We start from the raw sequence: 16,395 nt of genomic DNA, 5'->3' as shown, positions 1-16,395 counted from the left end.
TAAACAGCTTTCCGATTGTTTATTAATTTGCATACATCTAGACACTCAACGTTACCCAGTGATAAAATATCTCTAGAAAATTACTATTCCTTTTTACTTTTGTCTTACTGTTATTACATGGGAGAATCCCAAAACTCACCAAATATTTACATATTTATTATGGATTATGGAAAAGCTCACCTAGTGATGAAGGATGTTATTACTAATTGTGTTCAGATTACAGATGTTTGGTTTATTAAAAATGCATAGAAGAGAAATAAACTTGTCAATGTTATAGTTCATTTGTTTTTCCTAAAACACAAATCTTAAAAAAAATCGATGAAATATATATTGTGTACATTTATATAGGGAGTGTAAAGCTCATGACTGCATTTTTTGTATTTCTGTATCGTATCATAGTTATTAGGTGTTGATTTTAGTTATTGTAAAGATTTTTTATCAGAAAAAACACCATATTTATCACTAGAATTCATCTATGATAATTTAAAGTATGAATGTGAAAATAATAATTTTACATCCTATATTGTTTTACTTTTTAATTAGCGACAAGTTTGTGGCTCTTATAAATGATATGAATAAAAATGTCGACATACTAATAATTGCTAGGATTTCTCAAAACATTTATTTTTTGGGGGGAGGGGCAGGGGTTACTTTGGAGTATGATTAGTAGTAGGATACAGGATATGCGTTTCGTTCTAATTGAAATTGATAATTTGTATATCTCTTCACCAGTGTTAGCTCTAACACTCAACCTCAAACCCAAATAATATCCTTTAAATATATTGTATTGTAATTTGAGATAACTATCAATATAGTTAATCGCTGTAATGTAAATGATAAGCAGTTTTATTCAGAAATGCACTTATTCATTTTATGTTTGCACATATGAAATCTTAACGGATCTCTGATATGATCCGAAAACAAGATTATTCAGAATTTTACTATTGATCAATTGTCTTTACTGCAATAAAACACAAATAATTTTTTTAAGTTTTGAATTTCCTTTCAGTTAAATAATAGAAATAAAACAAGAGATTATCATTTTGTGATATTCCATTCTTATTCTTCCATATATATATATATATAATTACAAGACACAAGTTGTAGTATTCTGACCTGACCAACCCATAATTAAAATTACAGAATTGAATATAAATTAATACTATGAAAAAACTTAAGTTAATACCAAAACCAATTAGATTCGTTTTTACTTGAATAACCTTTGAATAGATTTTGACCAATCAGTTTACACAACATGTACATTTATTTTCTTTCAGTTTATATATAAATACATATCAGATACATGTGGATGCATATTTATATAATACCATATTGTTTTCATATAATCCTTTTTTTATCCGAAGAAGTACCTTATCTGTTTTACTTATAATTTTACTACTCCAACTTATAGTATACTTTGGTCTAAACAGGTAAACATTTAAAGGGTAATTATATTCAATTAATTGCATAAATGTGATATTTTAGTTTACATCACCCAGTAAATGAAATTGGGTGATAGTTTTCCTGAACGTCTTGTATAACAAAACAAGATATCAATTGAATTTGATTTAGGTTGAAGTAATAATTAAAATATTACTTCGACATTGATGTGATCTTTGTATACATTAAATATTGCCTCAACTTATTATATAGAGATAGAGTACGTGTAAATATAAAATACCCATAAAATTACTAAATCGACGTTATGTCACGACAAATATCTCAGAAACGTTCTGATCAGTATCTTAAAAGACAGCATTCAATGAAAACTGATGACTTGGATAATACTTACATAGAATCATGTGATTATTGCTATAATTCGGTACAAAGACAACGTACTACTTCAAATCCACCAAATGAAATACAATCAAATTTGGACTATTCAACAAAACGATACACTAATCAAAGGAATACATATTTTTCTTCAGGAAAATCAGTTAGTCCACATCTTTTAAATGTACTTAATCCAAGTCCTAGTGCACATTCTTCTTTAGTAGCTGTAAGTCGTGTTTCACAACAACCATCATTTGAATCCTATGATTCATCAATGAGTGCAACGAGTTGGACAAGTTCAAATGATCCTGATCTTATTATAAACACTTCACGTTTTACTAATGATTTACAATCTTCATCACCAAATCAACAGCCAACTAATATTACTACAAATTGGTCAACAACATCATCATCATCAATACAAGAAAGAAATAATACAAAATCTACCAGTAATAACAGTAATGTTGAAAATTCTAAACAAGATTTAAAAACAACTAATGAATTAAAATCTAGTTTAAAAAGTACAAAAACCAAAGAAACATTTCAATCAAAGAAAAAAAATCCATTATTACGTAGTATTACATTAGATAATGATAATGCTCCAAATGATATCAATATTGATCATTCATTATCTTTATCATCATCTACAAGTCGTTTAAAAAAATTATCATTTTCAAGTCAACCCGATAAAAAATTATATCGATCTGATAGATTATTTTCTAAAGTTTTATCAAAAGAGTTAATGGATGTAAGTTTTTTTTTGTGTAATTTTAGATATTGATCATGTTTTTTTTTGTTTTTTTTTTTACAAATTCCAAATAACAACCACTATCACTTTGACAATAAGTAAATAATCAATTAGATATTGTTAATGATGAGTTGAACATTTATTCATTTTGATAAATATTTCATTGAAAAGAAACTTTAATTCTCTTCATTTAAGATTAATTTATGTATATCATTCATGAGAGCAATTGTTTTTAATAGGTAATTAATAGAGTAATAAATGAAAAAAGAAAAACACAATTCACTTATGTGTATAGAAACGAAATTTATTTAAATTATTTCCTTGTGTTTTTTTGTTGTTGATAATTAAAATTTATTTCCATGCTGATTCATGTCGGGTCAGTTAGATCAAAATTTTTATCCTACTTTACAACACATCGTGATATTATTATTAGTTCTGAATATTTGAGGGTTATATGTATATATATATATATATATATATATATATATATTGTTCAAATGAAGCTAAACGTGAAATAGACCATTACTTTGTATGAACCCACCACATTGCTTGTGATTGTATTCAAATGTATATGCAAAAAGTAAATTGATTTCTGTTTCCTGAGTATCTATCAAAGTAGTTGGTGTATAGTGCACGTCTATAATATTTATCATTTGTATAACCTTGTTTCAGCCATTTAATCAAGGGAAAAAAATCTAATATTCATGAACTTGTCCTTATTATTATTAATGGTTTTATTCAATATTATATTTTCGGTACAGTATAAAGTGATCAGCACAAAATATCCCAACAAGTTTCATTTTTTTATTGCTTGATCGATCCTGATGATAAATACTAGGGAATAGACAGTTAGATGTTAGTAGTTCGGAAATGAACATTTGAATAATGTTCATTCTTTTTAATGTATACTAGCAACCATCATGTCTCAGATTATACAATTTGTACAGTGAAAGGTCGTAAACTTTTCATAAACGCACCTGAATAGGTTGTGCGGTTAATAGACATAGTGATATGCTACAAAAACAAAAAAAAACAAAGAACCTGTCAATTATCTAGATGATAGAAACAGGTAGTCTAGATATTCAAGCATATCGCCAAAGTGACCTACAACTATAATTAGATTATAAACGATTAGGTATTTCAATCAGTTAAACAACTGGTAAAAGCTAAAACAGAGCGATTGTGTACTTTAAATTTAACATTTTTCAAAAGTAATCATCTTATTTAATATTAGTCTTTAGTTATATGTCATATTGTTAAAAAGCCACGTTAATCAATAGGAATTCTAAATGTGATGTGCGAATGCAGTAGGGAAAATACTGTGGTAAATGGAAATGGTGAATTGTAACCAGTTTTAAGATTTTGCTTATAAATAAACAATTACTGGGCTTAAAGCAAATAATAACTCATTCTTCGATATTGCTTAACCAACATGGTAATACATGACTAGCGCTTGGATTGGCTTAGGTCTACTGGTAATGGACACAATACCTGAATACTTTGGGCTGTGGAAGGACATTATTTGAGGTATCCCACTCCAAAACGAATAATCTATTCACCGATTTTGTTTTCACAGTGGGTCGGTACATCGTTTTAACAAAACATCCAAAATCCTTCACAGAATTCTTATATTAACAAACAAAATAACTAAATACATTAAATCATGAGTTTCACTTTTGAATATTAATGTACTTGAGTAAGAGATGGGAGCGTTTATAAATCTGAAGTGTAGTTATTCTATTTGATCGGATACGAAAAAGTTCAGTAATTGTTGTAAGTTCGCATTATTTTTGCGTGAGCCGCCTTAAATGAATCACAAAAACGTGTTAGGTGATGATTAATGCCCCGAAATATTTTTCATCATTAAATAAATAAACACTGACTTATTTTAACTCCATTACTATCGAGAGGTGAAAATATACTCAATATTGTCGCGTCAAATAAGTGTATCGTGGACAGGAGTAATGGTCATGTTTACGTACATAAAGTTAATGAATTCGTCATATGGCCAAATTAACAAACCTACATACCATAACGATAGCACATCCTCGGCTTTTAGTCATTCAGCTAACTTTAACGAACCACATAATTCATCCAAGTCATCTAATAACGTTATGTGGAATATTTTCAGTAACTAACTAAATAGCATTTCTGACTTGATCACAGTTTGTCAGGTACTTGGGTTTCATAAACCTTTTGGATATATCACTTATGTTCACAACTAGAGACTCAGTATTAGTGTGACTCATTAACAGAAGAGGGTTATCTATAATACGATAAGAAATAACAAACCAGAAATCGTTTTCTTTCATTGTTCTCAATAACATAATAAGCAAAATTTGGGAACGAGTATGCGAACGGTTAGAAATTCCCATGTGACAGGAACATTGACCATAAGGAGAAAAATGCACGCTACTGTCTGATATATACGAAGAAATACTCAGAACAAGACGGATTAACATTCTTTGACATGAAATACACTGACCTGAGTAGTAGTAGTAGTAGAGGTAGTAGAAACTGAGAAAACAAAACTTATTGAAAAAAGTAGCATTAACATTGAAAGTTTCACATAAATTACAGAATTTCGGCATACTGAGAGATCAAATACTGTAGCAACGCTAAAAACCCAGAGGAAAAACACACAGAACGAAGCAAGCCGACCACCATCGCTTACAGTGACAGCGAAAATGATAATTCCCGCTTCAATTTGATTGGTCGCTAACTGAACTGTCGAAATTACGAACAGGGGTTGCTGTTATTTCTAGTGCTATGAACTCAAATTACGTAATTTAATGCAACATTTAGACAGGTTTTACGTTACTTACAGCAGAACTCTTTGAATTTCAGTACTACTGTTAGTGCTTTAGAAGTCATATCTGTCAGCAATAAATTATAACTGTTCTCATTCAATTGATTATCATGCTAACGAATGAGATGGTATATATATATATATATATATATATATATATATTGATGTAATTAGGTATTTATTCTATAAAAATGCAACTAATTTATGTTGTATACAGGCAAAATTTGAAAAACCGTACGAATTTATGGAGAAAAACTGATCAATGTTATTTTTTTAATGACGTAGTTATGATCGACCTTTTTCAGTCTAATTTACTTGATTGATTTTACGGTTGATATTGCTTCATTTTGGGTAGTTCATGATAACTGGCCGAAAGTGTTAAATTGACATTTTGGGCAGTTTGATGAAAGTTATCAAGGCATTTATACTGTCTTAGGGCAACGAGTGCTTACTGTATGGTTGTTAAATATAACACACAATGTTTTACTGGCTGCAATTGATAACCAGTAGATTTGAGTTGTTTTTTCAATGGCATGATACCGAAGTTTAAGACTTTTGCCATTGTATCCAATCTCAAAACATTCGTACTAGTAACAATAAGTAATTTAGAAATGTTTGAGTCTAGAAAGTAATGAGCAATTGTCAGAATTCACTATACGAAGTAAAAAGTAGTATTTGAAGTAGAAGTTACACATTATAAATGAGAATATCTATTTCCTAAAGAAAAGTATAATACTGACTCTTTCTAGTGAAAGATTTAGTAACGACTGTATACAATATGTTATAGATTTTTTAAAATTTCGGTTAGTTCTCTGAAAACAGTATGCATGTTCAATTGTTCTTGATAATGGGCTCAGTTATCAGTAAATATTATTGGATGAATTTTCGACATAATCATTGTATCATTGTCAGTTTACATGATCTATTCGGCCCATTAACCAGTCTACACATTTATACAAAATCTGTTCATAATACAATACAAATACCATGGAGTATCTTTATCAAACTTTTATTCTTTCAAATGTTGTAATGAAACTCTGGGGTAAGTGTTATATTATCCATGTTAATGATTTATATTCTAATTGATTGATATAAAGCATAAACATCTCAAGGTCAGTTCTAAACTCGGTTGTTTTTAGTATTGTTATTGTTTTTCTTATTGTGCATCATCTGTATCATTCAGAGGTGTGTAAATGTTAAAATAGTGGAAATTAAAATCAACCTCAACTAACAAGTATTGTTATTATGAATTGTTATTCAAAATCCATTGAACTTTCATATGGATACTTTCACAAAATAACTTTTGTTTCATTTTGTTTATATAACTGACTTACTTAAGATTAATTTAACCAAATAAACTGTATACTTCATTAGTAAAAATAGTTATCTGAAGAAGCTTCGGTTTGTTTACTTGTTTGTTTGTTATTCGAAAAATGGATTTATGGAAGCAATCCCTAAATTCAATAATGTTAATTCTACATCCTATTGACATAACCTTAAGTTGCATATATATATATATATATATATATATATATATATATATATACTCAAAGGAATAGAGATATTGTTTACACAACCTATAATTTAACAACAATATTTTAAATGCTATTAAAAGTATTTTACAGTTTCTTTTCAGAACTTGTTTATTAAACGATATAGGAATCTACCTTTGTTCATGATTGCGAAAATTTCCTCTTTTAATTCTACTAATCTCGGGGTCCAAAATTCTTGTTTCTTTGGTAACAGTATAATTAGATTTGAAAACAGTCAATAATTATGTAATAAATCACTGAATAGAAATAAAAATGAATGGTGACATGAATTTGGTTGCATTTAAGATTAAATTTTCTCTTTAAAAAAAAACCCGTATTTGATGCAAACTGAAAAAGTGAATGCATTTTTAATTACAATTGACAAGTACATTCAATGAAATACAGTTCGTAAATGAATTTATATGGGATTCAGTTTTTATTTTCATTGTTTTCATTAGTAGCTAATTAGATTGTCAAAAACCATAGAACAGAATGTCTTCATAAATTTTGATGGTAAACAGTGATAGTTCACTCGAGAACAACAAAAAAAGTTTTTTAAGCCACAAAAATTGTACAACGTCTACTTAGCCTAATTCATGAAAATCTGATTGTTCTTCAGTGAAAGTGAAACATCTATTAACCAATATATTTCAAATGTAATTGTGAAATAAATCATTATCTGTTGTCGTGATCTTCTCACTTACACCATAAGATCCACTCATTTAAGTATTATGGCAATAAAACAACTGTAAATGTGATTTAGAGAGTAAAATAAATCTTCTTTTATATTCAGTTATCGTATTCTTATTTACATTGTAGAAATTACATTGGTTTCTATGTTCAGGTATTTTAGTAGCTCAAGTCGTTTTTACAAAAGTAACATGTGCAACGCTAACCTAAAGAATTAAATGCTAACTGGAACTTGTAGTGTATGATATGACGAAACAAATCACAGTATTAAGGATAACTGATACTAATCCTATACTATATACAATTGCATTTGTAAAAACGAAAAGTCTAATGAAAAGGAAAGAAAAAACTACAAATTTATTTCATCTTTTGTCCAAATACTTTTTATCATATAGTTAAGGAATACGTATTAATTTTAGCGGAAGTCAGTTGAAAAACACTATTTCACATTTGCTCCTCTATTTCTCATAATTTATTTGTTTCTAAACAATGTAATGCCGACAATAAATGAAAAATGTACCAATGTATCAGTTCATATAAAAATTTGATAAAACAGAGAATAATGAACGTGACAGAATAATATAACTTCACTATATTTGGAGGTTTCTCATCAGACACTTACAACCTAAATAAAATAACAGAATTCAGCGAAATCAATGTACCTAGTTTAGATTGTATTACCAAAGATATTCTCATCAATAAAAATCAATCAAATAGACGACAAGTAATGAAAAGAAAAATATAAATGATATTTATATGTTGAATAAATATGTTAAAATAAAGAATAGGGTCATAGAAATAGAATTGATTGGAGATGAAACATTATGTTATAGTTATGTAATCCTTAAAACATAAATAGAAATAACTAAATACAAATCAAACAGCATTATAGTTTACCCATTACTTGTCATCTATTTGATTGATTTTTATTGATGAGAATATCTTTGGTAATACAATCTAAACTAGGTACACTGATTTCACTGAATTCTATTATTTTATTTAGGTTGTAAGTGTCTGATGAAAAACCTCCAAATATAATGAAGTTATGTTATTCTATCACATTCATTATCCCTGCTTTAGCTAAATTTATCAGTGAGGTAAAGTGCATATATTAAAACACAAATATATAAAGGCAAAATAGTTTCGTAAATAAATTCTCATCAGGTTCTACAGTCCTTATTACAAATTATTAATCCTAAAGAATAGGTATATATGCACGTATATAAATGCAAACTTGTAGCTATTCTGGGAATCCATATCAGGATAATGAATATCGTTCCAAAATGTGTTCTATGTAAACTTGGTTAATTAGTTAATTTTAAACGAACTAAGAGGGTTTGTCGGAATGTTTAATAAAATCTGACGATTTTTTAATGAGCTACTTTAGTAACATTTTATTAGCGTTTATTCTTAGTAGCAGATGACTAGGGACAAACAGTGGTTTTCCAGTTACCTAGTTTTGGGGGTTTTATATATGTGCATATATAAACAACTATAAATTGAATTAGTAAATTAAAGACCAAACGTTTGATCCATGCAAGTTACTCACATTGACAAAAACTTTATCCAAAATGTTTCAGTGAGTATTTTAAAAATAATCAGTAATAGGCTGCTATAATTTTCTAAATTCGTGATTTATGTGAATTAATTTTTATTATTCGGTAATTATACAGAATTGTATTATATCTAACACAATGAAGGGGGAGTTTAAACTTTTAAGATAATTTACATAGTGATTAGTTACTTATTTAGTGTTTCGAATGTGTACAAATAGGTTGTACCTAAACTTAAATTTATTTGAATTTTTAAAATTGGCGTTTGAAGCGAACAGTACTGGGTTCGAGTCTCCAGGTAAACATCAACTCTGAGATGCAGATGCATCCAGCTGACGAGTCCTAAATGGGACGAAACGCGCATCTTGGATTCCACTGATGTCCACTGTCCATCTTTGCTTATTGAAACTAGATTTTTGTTTGTTGTTGTTTTTTGTAATGTTTGGTAAGTGAAAAATAAATTTTCTTTTTCTTTCCTTATTTAGTCTAATTCAATAATAAATATTTAAATGAATATTGATAGATGGATTATTTTCTTTCCACTTATTTTCACTTTGATACAATTTACCTAAAATCATGAACATACATGCTATACATACTATATCTCTATATAATCGAAATCTCTTACGCCTATATGTTTATTTAATCAACTTCATTCTCTCATTAGGAAAAAAAAGGTTTAAAATCCAATTTATTTTAAATTTAATGGATTATGTTATGTATATTTACATTTGAATAGAACGCTTCTATAACATTGTAAGCTTTTAAAATTATAGCTTATTAATGAATGGTTGATTTAAGTCAGAGAAGTAAACAATTTAATTTGAAATCTAATGGAATATAAAGTAGAAATGTATTCATCTGAGAATTATCCAATTCTCAGTAGTTATGAAAAATGGTGTTTACTTTTAGATGAGTAACAAAACGAAAAACAACAAAAAAAACATGAGAAAATTATGGAAAATAGATTTCAGCCAAAAGTGTTATTTTATGACAAAGCAAGATTTCAATGATTTTATTGTAGAGAAATATAGATAGGTGACTTGTTATGCGATTACAATATAGTTTAATTTCATTTCAACCATACTCTTTACGTTTGGCAAAGTTAATAAAATTGTTACTGAGTTGAGTTGTCAGATATCAGTTAATTCTCATAAAGTGACCTATCTAATTATAATGATCATACATGAATCCTAATGCATAACTATATCTGTTAAACTGTATGCTAAACTGTTATTAAAAAATATCAAATTAATAGAAACTAGTTGAGTTTCCACATAAACTGTGGATGCGACAGCAATGTATTTAATTTTACACAACGTTGTTGAATACAATCATGATTATTTGTAGAATCTTTTACACAGAGGCAAGAATCCAAAATTCATTTGTACTTAATCATAAATATAAGTTTATTACACTTCTTCAACTTCTACCTTTCCATATTTTGTGTTTTTGATTTTTTTCATACGAGTTTACCTTTTATATCGTTCATTTTCTATTTTGGTATATACCGGTGTTATTGTTGATGAATTATAACGGTCTATAGTTGTGTTGAGGCGTCGATTGCCTTATGTCAGTTTGAAATAAATGGTTTTAATGTTTTCAAATGGTATAACCTAGTAACTACGTTGTTAAATTTAAAAAAAAACAGGACCCTAGGAATGTTAATATCGTCATTATAAGGAATGCACTTTATATTCTATTTTTTATCATAACAAATGAATATTTAGCTTTACGTTCTAAATTTGAAGTAATTTTAACATTGTGTACCATGATTATTGGTGTTGTTGATAAGGGAAAGTGCATGATTAACATTTTGTGTCGAGTTTTGCTACAAAATATTTAAGAAAAAAAATGATTAAAATTAGGGAAACAAATAATTTCTATCTAGAAAGTTTAACTGCCCTAGAATCATCTGTTTTTATGACTTATAATTTGTTTAATTGTTATGAACGATCTATTGTTTGATATAATTTAAATTCTATAGAAAACTTGTCTTGCTTAAACTACATCTACATTTACTTACAAGAATTACACAGTATGCATAACTGCAGTGAAGTTACTTATAAGTTTACATTTTTCTGTTTGTTTATTAGAAGTGACTGGATTTTTCAATATATTTGTCCTGATTTAAGTAAACTGTGAGAATTACCACTGATATACATGGTGTTAATTTAAAATGTATCATACAGCTACTTTTTTTTTTGATCAAACTATATTTTTATCAGTTTTCCAAGCGTGTATCGAATACTTAATCTTATCCGAATGAAATGTTACTTACGTTACTTGACCTACGGATTTACTCATTTTGTAGTGAACAAGAACACGGGTTGGGACAATCGAATGTACTTAGCACGAAAATTACAGACTATCTCAATAAAATCGGAATACCATAAAGTCAATCGTCAATTTGCAAAAATATCAATGCATCATATCAAACTGGACTGTTTCCGTTGCAAACACTGATTCATTGTCTCCCATTCCGTTGTACATGCGTTTTCTTACTAATTCCATTGTGTTCTCGCTCTTCCTTTCTTGATCTTCACCTCATCTTCTGCTGCCAGACATTACGTTTTAACTCGCGTCATATACTACTCATATCAATATAAGTAGCACACACCACAATTTTATAGGTATATCAATATTAATTACATTTTTAACTTCATTATTTTTCCACTGATAAAGTTAATTTTGAATGTTTACGAATTATTTATTATTGATGCAATGTCATTGTCCCTAAATGGATGTACAAGAGCAGGAATTAAATTTTGTTAGTTTCTTTCATAGAAACATTATTTTTTGAAAATTTAAATTAAAAATAAAACAGTGATTAGATTTTGATCTGAAATGATTCATTTAAATAAGAGTTTGCATTTATCTGTAAATAAACAGACTAGTTGATAAGCATGTAAAGATAAGAAAGGAGTGAACAAACATTTTAACAAATATTCACTATAATGATACAAGCTAAAGTCTATGTAGGCAGATCAAACTTATGAATGGATGCCTAATAAATTGTTAACATGAATGATTTTTGTGATAACATTATATTGATTAAATTCATTTGGTATTGTTTATTTCAATCTTCCTATTGATGTTTAAGACTGCGATTGTTCAGTCACGTATTGGCATATGTGCATACTGTGTGTACTGCCTCGATACTGCCTTAATTCACTAGTGAACGGTACTGGGTTTGAGTCCCAGAGTGAACATTAATCCTGAGATACAGGTATATACACTTGACGAGTTCTGAATAGGACGAAACACGCGTCTAGAGGCTAAGCGTTCATGCGCGAGACCTATAGGTCCTGAGTTCGGGTCATGTGAGTGGGATCGTGAATGCGCACTGCTGAGGAGTCCCATACTAGGGTGAAACGGCCGTCCAGTTATTTCACGTTTTCCATGATGGTCTAACTTCAATTGACTCATTAATTCAACTATTAAACTTTTAATTGTAAACTATTTGTAAATATCATTATAAATAATACAACTGAATTTGAATCATTATAAAGGATTGTTTTTTTAAAGGCTAAAAGCGATTTTACTCATTTTGTCCAACTGTGAAAAGAGTTTATCATTAAATTCTAAGATAATTTTTACTTCATTTTTCATAGAATAGTATAAAGGGAAAATAATTATCCGATCTATTTATGATATAGATAAATTATGAAGGCGTGTACAACGTATCCATATTTTTAGTCTGCATGAGTGAAAAAAACACAAAGGTGAGTTATTAAAATATATACATACATAAATTTATGATAGTAAACAGATGAATATAGACTGTAATCTGAAAGACAAGTGACGGATAATCTGTATTTTTCCAAACTAATAGAAATATTTATACGTCTACAAACAAATATAAGCTATAGTCAAAGATGGGTGGTGAATAGCAATGGAATCCAGGACGCGCCCTTCGTTCTATTTGGGACTCCTCAGCTACATGTGCTTGCACTCTGGCACTCGAACCCAGTACTGTTTGCTTCAAACTCCTGAGTCCCGATAGCCACTGGCTTGTGTAATTGGGTGAAGTGTAGATCCATTTTGTATTGTTTGTTTGAAGCTTCCCATTAATCTTTGGGTCTACAATTGACCAAATTCAAATAGAACGAAGCGCGCGTCCTGGATTCCACTGCTAGCCATCAGTTACTTTTGATTTATAATGCTTGTTACCTAAGGCAATATCAAGGCAATACGTACAGGATGCACATAAGCCAACAAGAGACTAATGAGTTGCAGTCCTAAACATCAATAGAAAGATTCAAACAAACAGGATAAAATGAAATACTAGCTATTTTCTAAGTATTTGATTTGAACATGATAAAAGTAGCAACTGAGTCGTAACACTATATTTTTTAATTTTTTATGACTAGAATCACCATTTGGTCACCACCTTTTATTAATGTTGGATAGCTGCTCGGGTTGAAATATAATGCACGCTTTTTCTCCAATGTATGACTCATTAGCTGGTTGTACTTGAATTTCAGTGTCGATGTTCACACCAAGAAACAAAATCAACGACTTTCAATCAGCATTATTGTCTGAAGCGAAAGGTTTTTGAACGCTGATAATTGAACAAAAACGGGGCACAGAGAATTGCTACGGTCTGCATGGCTGTATACTGCTGTTTTCATCAGAAATCCTATTTCGTATATATATGAGCATATATGTGCTGAACGTATTTACAATTGATTAGCCAGGTCCTTCTCAATACTGATAAAATCTTATCGACCAAGTAGCACGGAACCTAAGTTCAGGGTTTCCTGTTGAATAGTTATTACCATCATCTTAATTTTATCTTCATTTTTAATAGACATCATCTGTAAAAATATTTATTTGAGCTTTTCATAACGTAACTTGAAATTGAATAAAAGATTCAGTTCTGTTCATAAGTCAAATAACAGGAAAAGCTTATAAAATAACATTTTAACCCTGAAATGTCGCCAACAACATCCAATATATACATCTAATATATAATACATCTAATATAAATAAAATTGTTTCAACACTAGTACAGAAATTAATTATGTTGTTGTCATTATGGTCATGTCAACATATATTGATATTTCTATAAGAACTGGTGTTATTCAATACATGTCTCCGAATTTAATGCTAACAGTATACTCATTAAGAGGGGAGTAAGAATAATTAATTTTGTCAAATAACAAAGTTATGTCAAATTTAATACAAAGTGAAAATACGCAGTGTTTTGAATAAACATTCCATCATACTTATATGATAATTGATGGGTATTAACATATTTTAAGTAGTGGTGATATTCAAGTGTTTAAACGATATGAGTTAGTTACTGTTAATGTCGAATAAATATACATTTGAGTAAAATGAATTTGGTCACTAATAAATATCAGTGAATGAGAGAAAAATTAACCACTGATTTCTATATGCTTTTAAATACATGTAACTAATAAAGTAATTTTGATTTCATGTAACTGTTAACGAAAGAGTTATTCATTTATATTTAAATCATTATTATAAGATCACTAAATATCAGAGAATATAGAATTGTATATCATTATACGTTTAGGATTTTCATTTTCTTACTGTTTACATCCAGATTGTGAGTACAGGATACAAATAAGTGATGAGTCGTAAAAAGAACAAAGTATAGATTCTGGTTTTCACCAATAGCCAGTTTTATAGTTAAAATACAATTCATTTTTAGTTCATGATGGGTAGGATATATTTAAATATGTTTAAAGCATAACCTTAAGATCATTCGATTTTCGTATTGTGTAATCATAAATTTCGAAAGATCAAACTTTGATTCAAAATCTTGTATTCATCTTAACAGTGATAAAATAAGAATGGCTAAGAATATAATCAACCGAAAGATGTATCAATGTCTTTAAAAACATCCTTTATGTATAAACACTATAAGTTTGTAGCCGCTTTAATTTCTCAGTGTAAACTAAGGGGTGATTATTAGTTCGAAAACTTCATAAACATATTATTGAAATAACTATAGTCTTTGAAATGATTTCATTCACACACTTATTGAATGTCCACGTGATACTTACTCTAGAAGAGCTAAAGGTAGAGTTGTTCACGTGATATACCCATATATATCAGTGTGTATTTAGAAAACATTCATATGTTGAATATATTTTACAGTTTAACAGTGGCCTTTTTTTGCTTAACTTCAACCTCACTAATTATATATAAAAGATTTGAAGCTTAAGTATAACATGTGAAAAAATAGGTGTCAATCATCTGATTTCATATTACATAAAAATCGAACCTATCAATTCTACATAGAACTATATCTGTAGTGTGGATGAACCGAATTTCGACAATGTTTACTATTCCTTTTATCTTTCAACAATTAAATGTTACATTAAAATTTGTATAAATTATAATCAATGATTTACTGAGAAGAAGAAAGTAAGCTTATGAATTCAATGATTCTGTGAATAATGCGTTCAGTATTTCCACTTTTAAGGTTACAGGTCACTAATCGCAGGGTTAACATTAACATTAGAATGGAAATAAATCTAATTCACTACGTTAAAATAGGATGTAATCAATCCCTTTTGAATCTATTGCTAGCTATTATCCAACTTTACTGACAAATTCATTGTTTATTCTTTTCATTTTGATCTCATATTTGTTATTGTGATAATAAGAAAGTCTAATATGAAATATGAATTCTTTCGATGAGAATAAATAGTATATTAAGAACTTAATTATGTTGACTAATTATTCTACTTAGTCATCTTATTAGTAAGATGAATGGTTTCATTTACAGAAATGTTTATAATTGTGAGAAATGTTCAAATTGTTCCTTAATAGCCTTAAGTCTATTTTATTTTATTTCATTTCATAATCTAATGATAAAAAGAGGTAATGATGTTTTAGATTCCCAGGCTTACAACAATCCATTATTATTATTATTCTAAAGACAATTCAAATGCAACGTTATTAAAATAAATTAGACAACAGTTGTTGTACAAACTATATGACAATTGAATTCTAAAGCAAAAATAATAATATTCTCAATTGTTCACTTATGTAGGCTGGGATTTAAAAATAAAACGGGTAACATATTTATCATTATTAAACTAATATAATTCATTAGTATCGAAATAATATAAACAAAGTTTAGAAAAAAAAGATTGAGTCAAAGAAAATATGTGAACGAATAGACGGTCGGTATTTCGGCACAGATCTTATGATTGAAATCATTGTCAAACGACATGATAACTTTAATATTGCTCATAAAGAGTATAAAATTTTTCACTTTTCAGAAGCGAAGAACCAATCTCATAATGA

At 28.6% G+C, this 16,395-nt stretch overlaps 1 protein-coding gene across 2 annotated transcripts in view; it reads left to right on the top strand.

Moving 5' to 3' along the window:
• The first annotated feature begins 1,304 nt into the window (after positions 1 to 1,304).
• Positions 1,305 to 16,395, top strand: part of MS3_00009924 (uncharacterized protein) — a 111,728-nt gene continuing 96,637 nt past the window's right edge. For both annotated transcript variants that reach the window (XM_051218330.1, XM_051218331.1), the window contains exon 1: positions 1,305 to 2,521. In XM_051218330.1, the coding sequence (XP_051074182.1) occupies positions 1,706 to 2,521 (816 nt within the window). In that variant the 5' untranslated portion in view covers positions 1,305 to 1,705. The remainder of the gene's footprint in view (positions 2,522 to 16,395) is intronic.

This window comes from Schistosoma haematobium, chromosome 1 (assembly GCF_000699445.3).
Source record: "Schistosoma haematobium chromosome 1, whole genome shotgun sequence".
NCBI lineage: Eukaryota > Metazoa > Platyhelminthes > Trematoda > Strigeidida > Schistosomatidae > Schistosoma > Schistosoma haematobium.
The sequence above is the reverse complement of the archived record's forward strand: the minus strand, read 5'-3'. Positions and strand labels throughout refer to the sequence as shown.